Source organism: Apium graveolens, chromosome 9, assembly GCF_009905375.1.
Source record: "Apium graveolens cultivar Ventura chromosome 9, ASM990537v1, whole genome shotgun sequence".
Taxonomy (NCBI): Eukaryota; Viridiplantae; Streptophyta; class Magnoliopsida; order Apiales; family Apiaceae; genus Apium; species Apium graveolens.
Window position 1 is genome coordinate 92395779 of NC_133655.1, and position 14775 is coordinate 92410553.

Genomic DNA, 14775 nt, shown 5'->3' on the forward strand with positions numbered 1-14775 from the left:
CTAAATATTAAATAGATCTGATTTGATTTATAATTTTAAATATATTTATTAATAGACTTTGTTATTAAGTACTATTTTAAATTTAAGAGCATCAGTGGGCTTTTATTTTACGATGGATAGCTAGAAGATTGGCAGGAGAGTTGTAGTGTTTGTATTCATGCAGGCAGTGGCAGATCTGGTTATAATTTTTAAATTAATTATAAAATTAAATGTAATATTTTTTAAATTTTGTAATATGTAGCTAAAATATTTATAAACAACACATATTTGGTTTAAAAATTTAGATTTCCGTCAATGTTAAAATGTATTCGTTTGCTATCCAGGTAAATTGGTAATTACCGGTACTTCATGGGTTCCACTTACAAATTTAAAATTAGAAACTAGGGATACTAGGTTAAGTTTTTGTGCTGATTTTGTTTGATTTGTGAGTCCTACATAAAAACTTTTTTTTAATAAAAGTGGGGCACGTGTTCCCAAGGGCCTTAACCTGCATCCGCCTCTGCATGCAGGTCTATAATTATACATTTTGTCAAAAGAGAAAGGTCTCTAAGCACAATGTTAATTTTTATAAATTAATAATATAATCATAATTTATATTTTTAGAAAGTGATTTTGTTTTTAAAAGACGTTAACCAACCAACTAAATTATCCTATGTTTTGCTTATAATATTATAGTATAGATAGATAAGCTTATGTTATCGTATGAGTTGCTCTGAGAAGCTTCATACTTCAAGTTAGGAGTGAATACTCCCTCCTAACCTATTATCATAATATTTTTTTTCTTACATGTACTTTAAATATGAATGACTTTAATGAGTAAAAATGATAAAGAAAATAAATTTAAGGAGGATTGTTGGAAAAATTATTCAATTTTCTCTTCTAAATAGCTTAGTAAATATAGTTATATTACTTGTAGTAAAAATGTGAGGTGGTTGAAGTTGCTTTTACCGGTAACGAATTCAGCTGTTTTGACCGGTTAATTAAGTAAATTATTTTGTTTAGCGGATTGAATTTAGATGTTTTGAAGTAAACTGTTTGGTTAATAAATGTTTTGTTAATAGATGTTGTTGACGGAGAAATTTGGGAGCAACAAAAACTTGAGGTTAGTAGCCGGAAACAAGATCTGTGATGGCAGTTCTTCGTCGGAAACGTGTACAGTAATTGGTGGATCTGATGAACAATATATGGTGGTGATAATTATTGGGGGCTGAGATTGCTTAGGGTTAGTGGTGGCTCCTTTGCGCTCTCGCTTCTGGCCCCTCACAATTTGCCTACGTACCCCTATTTATAGGGGATCAAGCCCACGTAGTTCTTGGGGAATAAGAAACCTAATGGGCTTAGATTTCTTATCCCGAGGCCCAGTAGGAAACCCACTAGAAACCATCTTCTATTAGCTTTAGGAATGTCCGCCGATGAGGCCCAACCACAAAGGCCCAAGGCTCGTCCGCGGCTTCGAGACTTCGCGGGTGAGGCATCTCCCTGGCCAAGGATAACCCTCCGCTACCAGCTGTTTCTCTAATCCACGGACGCAGGTATAGCCGTGGTTCACCCCAAATGTTGGACGCATCCTTGTCCCCCGATAAGGAGCCCCTACCAGATTACAGGACAACTGATCCCAAGCTTTTGGGTGCAAAGTGCAGGATACTCCGAAGTCTCCCAACGAGGACACCCGTTGACTACAGAGATAGAGCTCCCAAAGCACACACCAGATTCCACCCTACATCCCCAATGAGGACACCCATCGACTACAGGAGGAGGCCTTCAGTCCAGGCATACCCCTGGAGGTCTCTGACCACGGACACCGCCTTTTCTGTAGATATGCTACAGGAAGGAGTTCTTCAATAGAGTACCTGCATCAAATAAGTTAGTAATAACATTCTCCATCTTCCTTGAATCTTCCAGAGAGTTCATCCAAGTAGCATGTCAAAGTTGCATTCATATGTCAAGTAGAAGTTAAGGGTGCGCCCAAATATTCCTGTATGTTGGCGCTGCCCTGTGTCATCAGCCTTTGATCTCTTCCTATGTCATTCTACATCATAGGACATGCCTTAAATTATTCATCGTTAGGGCTCACTCTAATTCTGTCCAAGCCAAAGTGTGGGTCTGTCAAAGCAATCATGTCCGGTAATCCGTCCAAGGAGCCTTCCTTACCTAGGGCACGCCCTAAAGCTCACCACAGGACATATTCTAATCAAGGAATTCCTCTCCTCCTTTTCAATAATTGGGCGCGCCTCCTCTACCACGTTTGAGGGCGCGCCTTTAAGACAAGATAACCACAACTGTTAATCAGCTACTCAGTCAATGGAGTGCAATCTTAGGGCGCGCCTTCTATTTGTGGAAAGTCAATCTCATCTCTTCCTAGATTTCAGGAGGTTCCCCTTCAAATTCTTCTCATTTTATTAATCTTAATCTGAATATTGTTTATACCAATTTTTGGGCATAACAACTACCCCCCAAATTCCATATGCTATTGAAAATGGGATTGAAATTTTTCTTCACTTTATTAAAATCTGTATAAACAAATCTTCCAATACTTTTACAGGATGCGCCCTGAATAGGGCGTGCCTTCCAATTTTTCCCTTAAAGTCTCAATGATTTCATAATAATCAAATAAGGCGCGCCTCCAATAGGGCGTGTCCTAGAAGTTCAAACAGTTTAAAAGCAGTTCCCCTTATTATTAGGGATTTGCAATTGATATGATTGATTTGACAGCTGTCATCTTTTTTACTATAAATACTAGTCATAATCAGTCATTTTTTCTTTTACTTTTACTCTCCCCCTTTTTTCTTACTTTCTCTTTCTTCCCCAAGGCTCCAAACCCAGCGGTATTGTTTTGCTCAGAACCAGCCTTCTCTGTTGCCACTCTCCAAATCTCTTTCAGTCAACTTCTTCTCCATTCGAAAAGGTACGACTAGCTTCTTGTATTTCTGAATTTCGTTAAATCACATTGCATGCCATGTTACCTTTTTATCTTTCATTTCCATTCTTGATGATATATATAAAATGATATATGTATCTGTGTATGTATATCTCTAATTTCAAATTTTGTTGCTTTAGATCTGAAATCGTTTGGGTCTAACTTTTAAATTTATATTTTCGAGAATTTCAATCGTTATTTACGATCTGCACATAACCACATGTGCCTTTAGAATTCACCAGCGACTTAGGACGTGCCCTATCTTTAGCTTCTTATAATCTGTACATGACCATGATAGGGCGCGCCTGTTATAATAAAACACATCCTTGCTAATAGGCTAGGATTTTTTTTATATGGCGCGCCTTCTTATGAGATGGCTTGCCCCCTTTAAAAAGGAGTTGACGTAGATCGTAGGAAATACTCTTCCCTTACACCTTCCACCTATTTTTCCTTTTTCCTTTACACTTTTGTATCTCATTCTTTCGCATAGGGCGCGTCCTCAAACTTATTTTTGGTTTTCTTGACAGCTGGAAGACGAGGGCGCGTCCTCTCCTTTTCACCCTTTCAAGAATTTCCTCACAAATTTGGGGATCTATTCGCCTCCAAACACTTACTTCAATCCTCAACCCCCAAACGCCCACAATACTCCTGAATTTCTGAACCGGGTGGCGCGCCTTCTTCAAGATTCCAAAAAGGGTACTTTGATGCAGATTCCTCAGATAGTTCTTCTACGGACAACATTCCTTTGTCTCGTAGACAAGGGAAGCAGAAGCTGGTCCAAAAGGATAGATCCCCAGCCCCATATAGGACAGAACTGGATGACGATGACTGGTTCGAGAGTTTGAATGCCGATAGGTATAGGGGTGTTGAGAGGGGTGTCAACGTTGGTGCAGGACCTTCTAAAGTATCCTACAGGACTGTATCCCCAAGCCCATCTCCTCATCAACCAGAGGCGCGCCTATTTCTCCTGTCCCTGAGGGCGCGCCTGAAGTAAGTGTGTCACCTCTACGTGATGAAGAAAATTTCTTTGACGAGGACCCCTTCCAATTTTCCACCTCCCCTGAACCTTCTCCAATTCCCTTCCAACACTGGGAAGTTTCTGACAGTGAATTAGACTTTAATTGGGAGGAATTCGAACCATGCAATGAAGCTGTGAAGAAACATTTCAGAAAGGAGCATGGGAAGCTTTTTCGGGTGGGCCTGTCCTCAGCTTGTTCAGATGAGCAACTGGGATGGCTCATGGAATTTTATGATATGGAGGGCATATGGGCACGCCCTTTAAGAATGATGCGGCCCCATATCTTTAATTATGGGAGAAACTTTAAGATCCCTAGAATGGTAACCAGCCCCAAGCTGGTATCTTTGGGTATAGGCGCGCCCTTACATCCCTACCTTAGGGAAGTGATAGAACTATACGACGTGGCTCCACTCCAACTTTCTCCCAACAGCTACAAGTTTATCCTGGCCCTGTTCATCCTTTATACGAACTTGGTTTCCCCCAGCCGTCAATGGCTGAAGTTGTTTATTTTTTCAATCTAAGAAAATCTGACCACGGGTACTACTATTTGGTGGTAGACAAACAACACAACAAGAAGGGTTTTTCCTCTGGCAAGCTTAGCCATGAAAAAGGTTGAAAGGAAAAATTCTTTTACCTGTACGACATTCCCAGAATAAGGATAAGATTTAACAAGTCACCAAGTAAGGGTGCGCCCTTTCTTTCTTTTTCTTGCGTTATTTCTATGTTCTTTCTTTCTTTTCTCATCCTTATACTTTTTCAGACAGACCAGCGGCCAAACCTCTTAAGGGCGAGCCCAAAAAATGAGCTGAAGCCCTCCGTAGAGTGGCTGCTGACAGGTGGAACTTAAAAACCTTAGTTACCCGGACCAACTTGATGTGAGTAGGAATTCTTTCTGACCAAGTAGGAATGAAGTGTAAATATGTAAAATTTAGGAAGGGTGCTCCTGTTTTTCGTGTCATTGACTTAGAAAGTGAAGAAGAAGCTGAAGAGGAAGAAGAAGAGACAGAGGATGGCTCCTTACAAGGCCAAGATCCTTCAGGTTCATTAATTGTAGAACCTAAAAGCGCGCCCTCTAAGATCGGCGCGTCCTATTTTCTTTTCTATTAGCTTTTAAATCATCATATTGGATATAAATTCCTGTTCATATAGTTAATCCTTCCACCTTTCAAGGCACGCCCTTTTACTCTAGGCGTAGCATTTTATATATGTTTATCAATGTTATCTTTATCAATTGCTTCGATTTATTGCATAATTAACTTGTCATGCTCAACTAAAATGTTCTATGTTTTGTGCAGAAATGGCTCCTCCAAGAATCTCCAAATCTTTTGGGGCGCGCCCTGGTGACAAACCTAGGCCCAAGTCAAAGAAAGATGCTCCTACAGCACAGGCCTCCGTTCCAACTTCTGCTCCCATTCCTCAAACAACACCTGTTCCAAAAAGGCCCATAATTGATCTTACAGAGAAACAAGGCGCGCCTAAGAGGCATAGAGCAGAGGGCGCGCCTTCTGGCTCTTCTGCTGCTTTGAACGCTCTTGGCTCCATGGGTTCCCTTCACGTTTCAGATGAAAAAGTGGAACAGTGGCAAGCTATGGATTTGGGAGATGCTGCTCGTGCTTCTATAAAAGCATCTTGCCAATTGTTCATCCACTCCACTCGAGCAGTGGACAAATTACTTGAGGAGGGGGCGCGCCTAGAGAGGCTGCAGGGTGATAACAACATTCTGAGGAACACCCTCAAGGACAAAGACTTTCTGCATGCCAAGGACATCAAAGCTAAGGACTCTGAGATCTCTTTTCTCAAGGATGAGGTGGCCAAGCTTACTTCTCAGTTGGAGATTGCCAACAAAAAGGCTACCTCTCTCCATACTGAGCTTGGTGGAGCCAACCTGAGGATTGAGTACCTCGAGGAGCAACAGAAAACAGGCTGGCCTGTTGAGAAGAGGGAAATGGCTGATTAAGCATTTGCCAATGGCTTCCACTTCTACAGGGTTAGTTTTGTGGCCAATGACCCTGATTACACCTTTGAGAAGTTTGGGGAAGAGACAGTTGCTGAGATGGTGGAATTTAAGAAGGAGCATGCTGCTGAAATCAAGGCAGGGAGGATAGAACTTGGGCTGGAGGAGGAAGAAAGTGAGGGCGCACCACAATAGGGAGTCCCCAAGGACGCGCCCGAAGTTGATCCCAATGTTCCTCTTCAATCTATTCCTCCAACAGACCAGTCTCAAGGTGCGCCTTGATTTATGTCTTTTCTTTAGTTGTACTTAAGTTTCAAATACTTCTGAGGAGCCAGCCCTCTTTTGATGTTGTGCAAAGTTGTATGACTTATTTTTCTACTACTCTTTTACTTTGCATCATGACATTTCGTATGACTTTTATCTTTCTCCGTATGCACAAAAGTTTACTAAGGCAATTTGACCTTGTCTTGACCACTTATAAAAACATGACTAATATTTTCATGATGGCGCGCCCTTATATCTTTATAAATCTTGTCAGTTCATTATGAATTATGTTGTTACAGGGCGCGCCCTTTGATATCAAAATTTACTTAGCACATTTGTGGGTGTTTTTCTTTTTACGTGATCTCGAAGTTGTTATCGTATCATTAAGCTCTAACGTCCCTTTTATCGTAGTGTTTAGACATGAGGGCGCGCCTTATTTCAGGTAATTGTAAATAACACATACTTTTTCTCATCAGTAATGCTTTTGTGATACTTTACTTACTTATCAGTACAAGGGCGCACCTTGATTTGGGGAGCTTTTGCCTTAGCTTATTTTGCTGGTCATGTACATTTATTCCTTTCATCCTCGTATACTATGTTTATCTCGATTATGGAGCAGAAGTTATTAGACAGGGCGCGCCTCAACATAGGGCGCGCCTCTAATGTTTTTCAAATGAGAGATTTTATGTTAAGCAAATAAAGCAATTCGAAATAACTTTTTCCTTTTTATTGATAATGCGCTCTAGTGTATAAATTACACCAGTCCCATGGCTACTATGCTTTATGGGAAAATTATTTGAACATTTTTCTTCCTTCTGCTGGTTCCAAGGTTCGTAGTCACATGTACTATCCCCCTAGGCTAGGAGGAATTTATTTGCTACTAGCCTATTACATAAAAAATCAAATAAGAAAATAAGGGGGACACAGCCACACCCTACTGATAATACTTCCGTAAATGTTCTGCATTCCATGCTCGAGGAATAAGTTTACCATCCAGATCTTCTAAACGATAGGTTCCCTTCCAGAGTATAGCTTTAACCTTGTACGGTCCTTCCCAATTAGCTCCAAGCACCCCGTGCTGAGCTATCTTAGTGTTAGGCATAACTTTTCGTAACACAAGATCTCCAACCTTGAATGGTACGGATTTTACCTTTTTATTGAAATACCTTGCGATTCTCTGCTGATACGCAACAAGATTTAATTGAGAGTTCGTTTGGGCTTCGTCTAATAAATCCAGGTGAAGCCTCTGGTTAACTTCTGCATCTTTCTCAACAAACATGTCTCTCTGGAGGGATCCAGCTCCTACCTCCACGGGAACCATGGCCTCATATCCATAAGTCAGCAGAAAGGGAGTTTCTCCTGTGGTCGATCTAGGGGTCGTATTGTAAGACCAAAGGACCATGGGCATCTCCTCTGGCCAATCTCCTTTTTTCTCTTCCAACTTTGCCTTCAAGGTATGCTTTATGATTTTGTTTATGGCTTCCGTCTGAACATTACTCTGCGGATGATAAACTGCTTTGAAGTCCTTTTTAATTTTCAAGTCCTCACAAAGCTTCCTTAACTCTTTACTATCAAACTACTTCCCATTGTCTGAGATGAGTTTGTAGGGGATACCGAACCTGCATACTATGGAATTGAACATAAAATCCCTTATCTTCTTTGCCGTGATCGTGGCTAGTGGCATAGCCTCCGCCCATTTGGTAAAGTAGTCCACAGCCACCACGGCGTATTTCACACCCCCCTTTGCTTTGGGCAACTCTCCAATGAGATCAATTCCCCACATGGCAAAAGGCCAAAGACTTGCCAATGAGGTAATGGTTGATGTCGGGGCATTGGAATAGTTAGCGAATCGCTGGCAACGGTCACAAGCCCGGGCAAAATTGAAGGCATCTTCTCTCATAGTTGGCCAGTAGTATCCCTGTCTGAGTACTTTTAATGCCAACGAACCACCCCTCGAGTGATTTCCACAAATCCCTTCGTGCACCTCTCTGAGAATATAATTTCCTTCTTCCACATCCACACAACGCAACAGTGGCTGATTAAACCCCCTCTTGTATAATATCCCATCATATTCCACATACTTTGCAGCCTGGTATCGAAGACGTCGATCTTGTAATTTGTCTTCTGGTACAGCTCCTGTCTGAATATAGTTATGAATGGGGGTCATCCAGTTTTCTTGCGGAACTTCTTGCATCTGAAGCACCTCTACCTCTGGAATGCTTGGAATTTCCAGGATTCCCAAAGGGATTTGTCCAAGTTGAACGCTGTCCATCTGTGAACCCATCTTGGCCAGAGCATCCGCATTACTATTTTCTTCTCGCGGAACGCTTTCTAGCCTGGCATTTGAAAAAAAATTCAGTAGACGTTGCGCACATCTCATATATAGCTCCGTTCGTGGTCCCCGGGCTTGGAAACCTCCGTTGACCTGGTTCACAACTAATTCGGAATCGCTCCGAACTATCAGATTCACGACCCCTACCTCCAGAGCTAATTTCAGACCGTTGATCAAGGCTTCATACTCAGCATCATTGTTAGTAGCATAGAACTTGAAATGGATAGCACTCATCAAACGGTGTCCCTCCGGAGTGATTAAGACAATTCCGGCATCTGATCCATTGTTGTTTACGGCCCCGTCCACATGTAATATCCACCAAGGGTGTGGGAGTTCCTGCCTCTTTTCATCCCGGTGACTTCCTTGTGAGGTTGGTTATGCCAACACTATGGCCTTATCATCGACTTCTGCATCAAACTCAAGTATGAAATCAGCCAGCGCTTGTCCCTTGATTGCCGTGCGAGGACAATATTCCAAATCGAATTTTCCTAGCTCCACTACCCATTTTAACATTCTCCCTGACGATTCATGTTTATGTAGAATATGCCGAAGCGGATAAGCGGTGCGAACTTCTATTCGATGAGCCTGAAAGTATGGTCTTAGCTTTCATGCTGCAAGAATAAGTGCGTACACTAGTTTCTCCATGTTGGTATATCTGGTTTCCGCATCCAACAACCTTTTGCTCACATAGTATACGGGCCACTGGTGGCTTGCTTCTTCCTTTACCAATACCGCGCTGACGGAATATTCAGACACCGCCAAATAAAGAATCAATGTCTCTCCGTCTTCTGGTTTGGCCAACATCGGAGGATTTCCCAACTGCTCCTTGATTTTCAGAAAAGCTTCTTCACACTCAGGAGTCCACAAAAAATCCTTCCCTCTTCCTTTGATTGCCTTGAAGAATTCTTTGCACCTATCCGATGACTTTGAGACAAATCGATTCAGGGCCGCAATCCTTCCTGTCAGGCTTTATACTTGTTTGACGCTGGTGGGAGATTTCATGTCTAGCAGAACTTTGATTTTTGCCGGGTTAGCCTCAATCCCCCGGTGGTTGACCATGAATCCCAAGAATTTTCCCTACTCCACGCCGAACACACACTTCTGCGGGTTTAGTTTCATCTTATATTTTCTCAGAATATGGAACATTTCAGCTAAGTCGGTGATGTGGTCTTCCACCTTTTTCGATTTTATGAGCATGTCATCCACATACACTTCCATTGTTTTCCCAATCTGCTTCTTGAACATTTTATTTACCAATCTCTGATAAGTGGCGCCGGCGTTGATCAGACCAAATGGCATTCCGATATAGCAGTAAAGCCCTCTATCAGTGATAAAAGAGGTGTGCTCCTAGTCCGGCTCATACATAAGGATTTAGTTATACCCGGAGTATGCGTCCATGAAGCTGAGCAAGGCATGTCCTGCCGTGGCGTCGACCAACTGATCAATTCTTGGTAGGGGAAAACTATCTTTCGGGCACGCCTTATTCAGATTGGTGAAATCCACGCATGTTCCCCATTTGTCGTTGGGCTTTTTTACCAACACCGGGTTTGCTAGCCATTCTGGGTAGAAGGATTCCCAGATTAGTCCGACATCCAAGAGCCTATCTACTTCCTCTGCTAGGGCTATAACTCTCTCTCCACTTACGGCCCTTCGTTTTTGTTGAACCCCCTTATGTTTGGGGTCGATATTCAATCGGTGACACATTATCTCCGGATTAATTCCTACCATATCAGAATGGCTCCATGGAAATACATCAAGGTTCGCCAACATAAATATTGAAAGACCTTCCTTTAAACTTGGTGTCAACAGGGATCCTATTCTCAAAACCTTACTCGGATCTTTTTCATCGACAGGGATTTCGATCGTATCTTCTGCTGGCCCCATCTTTTCCATCGGCATTGGTATCCGGGGATCCAGGTCAGGCGAATCGCGAATTTCATTATCTTGTAGAGAAGGCGCATCCCCTTTAGGAGGAGCGTCGACTTCTTTAGAAGGCGCACCTTGCATAGCAGGGGCATCAACTTCTTTAATATATTTTGCGGGTAAGGATGCTCCTTCAGGGGGAAGAGCATCATCCTGTTCGAGGATTTGCAAGACATCGAATCTCCCTTCTAACCGTTCCCCATGGAAATCTGTTTGGACTATGTTATCCATCGCCTCCTCTTCTTCCAACATCTCAATTCTGATCATGTCTTCCAAGTACAACATTGTTGGGGGCAGCCCGGAGGGATGCTCATCTTCTTGCTCAACATAATAGTGGACTCGGATTTCCTCAATTGGTTGCTCAATACTTTTTTCTTGATCTATGTCCGGAGTATCTTCGACATGGGAGTCTTTTCTAAAGCCTTTCATAGCTTGCCTGTAGCACTCCAGAGAGTCATACTGGGAACCCTTTATACTTCCCACCCCATTTGGCATTGGAAATTTGATAGTTAGGTGGTGAATGAAAGTGATAACTCTCATCTCCCGCAGAAAAGGTCGTCCCAACAACACGTTGTGGGATGATTCCTGATTCAGGACCTTAAATTCAAGCATCTTTGTTACCGACAATGGGCTTTCCCTCAAAGTACATGGCAGCCGAATCGATCCCATGACTCTAACTCCTGCGCCTGAAAAACCATAGACCCACGAGTCTTCCCCCGACATATCCTGATCAGGTAGTCTCATCTTTTTGAAGGTGCTGTAATAGAGGATATTTGTCGAGCTTCCATTATCCATGAAGGCTCTATGGACATTTTTGGTTCCGATTTGGATGGAAATAACCAGCGCATCATTGTGGGGATGAAGTACCCATCGGGCATCTGCTTCTCTGAAGGTGATATCCATGGACTCACCCTTAAATACTTTGGGCGGCCGAGTTTCCACCCTATGAATGTCCATGAGAGGCCTGAACCGGGCTTCCCTAGCGTATCTTGCCAAGGCTCGGTTGCTGCATTCCATCCCAGGATCTCCCCCGTAGCTTGTTCGGATACTGCCATCCTTGACAAATTTACTATCCTCCAGGGTATCGTTGTTCGACCCGCACGGGGCTCGTCTTTCTTCTTCCCTTGTTCTGTCATCCTTGTGCTTCCTTACTTCCTTGACTACCCATTCTCCGAGGTATCCTTCCTTAATAAGTGCTTCAATTTCATCTTTTAAATGTCGGCACTCATGCGTGTTATGTCCGGATGATTCATGGTATTCGCAATATTTTTTCTTGTCTTTGCTTTGCCATGATGATAAAGCTTCAGGTTTTCTAAATAGCCCTTTATTTTTGTTTACTTCATAGATATGCTCGATAGATGTGACCAGAGGTGTGTACCGGCTTGTCCAGTAGTCATAGTTTAAGGGAGGACTCCATCCCCTCCTTGTGCTTGCTGTATTCACCCGGTCTGGGCTTCGACTACTTCTTCGGTACCTTGGGCTCGGAGACCTATCCCTCTTCCTTCCTTTGCTTCTCTGACTTGACTGTGAAGTCGGTTGCACTTCTGCCAGAGATTGTTCTATAGCTTTAAAAGATTCTGCCAAAGCGAAGACATCTGCTAGAGTAGTCGGGTCTTTCCCTAGCAAGTGCTTCCAAAAGTCCGAGCCAACCCTTAATCCTGCGATCAAGAAGCTTTTCAAGGCTTCGTCCGATGTTCCCCTCACACTAGTAGATTCAGCGTTGAACCTTTTGAAGTACGATGTCAAGCTTTCATTTTCCCTTTGCCTAACATTGACAAGAGTTGTGACAGAGGGCGCGTATCTTACCGCGGCTTGGAACTTGGTTAAGAACAGAGTCTTCATCTGATCCCATGAGGTGATCACTCCTGGCCCGAGCTTTTGAAACCACTGTTGGGCAATTTCTCTAAAGGTTGCCGCTAAGAGACGGCATCGAGCCAAGTCCGAGACTTGGTAAACATCCATCTCTATATTAAAACGACCCAGGAATTCCACCGGATCTGAGTTTCCGTGGAAACGGAGATCGCTAGTAGTGTTGCGATACCCGGCCGGCAACTGTGCCTCTCTTACTGCCACCAAAAATGGGGAAGGGATTTCAGCTGTGGCCGTCACCCTGCCTTCCAAGTGGTTAAGTAGCCTTTTTAAATCTCCCACATTGAAAGTTCCCACGCCTGGAATGGTCTGCATTTGAGGCTGCGGACCTTGGGGCTGTAATGGAGGTACCTCCACTTGATTTCCTCCGGGAAGGGCTTGCTGCTGGTTCGTATTCTGGACGTCTTCGGGTATCACAATTACTTCAGGATTTCGTCCTTGATTTCTCCCTTGATTCTCTTCTCCACCTTGGTCGCGGCCCCGAGCCGTACCGCGATCATAGTTTTCTATATTTCTATGATCATCATGTTCAGCATAATCATAGCCATCTGCTTGGTTATTCCAGCGGGAATCAAGGTGGCCGCGGTAATTATCGCGACGGTATACCTCTAAATATCTACCTCGGCCTCCACCTCTTCCTCTCCATTGGGGCCTTCTCCAACGATCGTTTCCATACCCACGCCCATATCGATCCAACGATCTGCGAGGAGGAGCTCTCTCATGATCGTGGTGCCGCTTCCGATTTTCCTGGGAATTCAGGGGCACACGCGTTGGATCGTGGTGCCGCTCCCGATTTTCCTGGGAATTCAGGGGCATACGCGTTGGATCGCGGTGCCGCTCCCGATTTTCCTGGGAATTCAGGGGCACACGCGTTGTATCATGGGGCGTCACATCTCCGCGATCAGCTTCTTTCTGCCATTCAAGTAACACCATTCTTAAATCATCATCGCCCAAGCGGATCCCCAAGCGATCTTTCAAAGCTGCGAAGCCCCGTTGCTGGTTTTCCGGCATCTACTCCGCCTGTCGGCGTTCCTCGAGACTACGTCCAGACCGGTGCGGATGGGTGGCTCCCCGGGTATCTGTCCGCAGAATTTCCCGTCCATCAGCATCTTCTTCCACTAGCTCGATGATTGGGGACGTGTCATTAGAATAGTCCAGGTGTCGCGGGGTTATCGGCTCACGCCCTCCTTCGGTGCGGCCATGGCCGGCTGAGGCATTCCTATCAGTCATGGGTGCTTTTCCAGGTGCACGAGTCACTCGGTTGTGGCGAAGACCCCTCCTGGCCTTGCGCCATTCCACAGTTCTCAACCTTGAATCGAAAACATTCAAAGCATCGCCCATGCGATACAGTTGTTCCAACAAGTCGGCATTGCTGATGAGCACAGGTGGTTGTCCCCCAACGTCCAGCGTGGGACGATCAGTCATTGGCGGAACGTAGGGTTCATATTTGATAAGTGGATTTTATATCCACCTGGAATGCTTTATTACAAGCTTAAATTGGTGTTTTGGACTCAAGTTGTTGGTATTTTGATGTGTTTTTGTGTTATTGCATTTCAGGTATTAGTTAAATGAAGAAAAGAGCTTTTAAAGGAAATATGATGAAAAGTGATCAGAATTGGAAGCCAAGGTCATTGTCAAGTTGTAGAGAATCTCAATAGCTTCGCGTGGGCAGTTGAATCGCCTAATTTTAACGAGTAGAACTCAAGTTATGGTCAAAACAAGATTCATCAGAATATTTTTCCAGTCAGTAGCTGAGCGCCCGCTCAGCAGAGCTGAGCGGCCGCTCAGGGCGCGGCTGGTCGCTGATTTCGCTGAAAAAGCCTTTTTTGAGTAGAATTTGACGATTTTAAGGGTCCAGGTCCACTAGGGGCGTATATATACTTAAAAAAAGGGTTTTCATCATCCGGGAAGATTGGGATACCAAGGAGAAGACCTAGAAGCACTGAACAACTCCGAAAAAGAAGATCTTGTTTTCAACTTGTAATTCTTTGAATTAGTTGTAACTTTGGATGCTCGTTTTCGTTCTTGTTGAACCTAGATCTCGTTTATTCGTACTTTGATTATTATTTAGTTTATTAAGACCTTGTTTATACCATGCTTTCATTGGAACCCATGGTAACGATGAGTTCGATTATGGGCTAATCGTTGTCATGGGATTCTAACGGATTTACTTATGGATTTCAATGGTTAATTGTTTCGATATCTTGGTGTATGGTGATTGATTGATATCCTAGTATGGTTGTGCTTATTCGTCTTATGTGCGTAGCTAACATATAAGATAGCGTGTTAATCTCTACTGAAGCGACAGTGAATATAGAGGTTTAGAACTTGCCATGCTAGCATAGGTTCATGTATTTGTTATGCATGATTCGTAGGTAACTCTAACCGTTTTACTTGCCCTATGTAATCAAGATAGATAACTTGTGCTTAAACCGTTATGTTGTCAAATTCTATAGACATATAGGGTCTCGATATAATTAGTGCCTATTCAGCTTCTA

The 14775-nt window shown here is 43.4% G+C and overlaps 1 protein-coding gene across 1 annotated transcript; it reads right to left on the bottom strand.

The window, feature by feature from the left end:
* Nucleotides 1-8860: 8860 nt before the first annotated feature.
* Nucleotides 8861-13288, bottom strand: LOC141685395 (uncharacterized). The gene is made up of 4 exons (XM_074490498.1): nt 13145-13288; nt 9867-13024; nt 9212-9398; nt 8861-9070 (listed from the first exon to the last, which is right to left on the bottom strand). The coding sequence occupies exons 1-4, from the start codon at nt 13286-13288 to the stop codon at nt 8861-8863; spliced, it is 3699 nt and encodes a 1232-aa protein (XP_074346599.1).
* Nucleotides 13289-14775: the final 1487 nt, after the last annotated feature.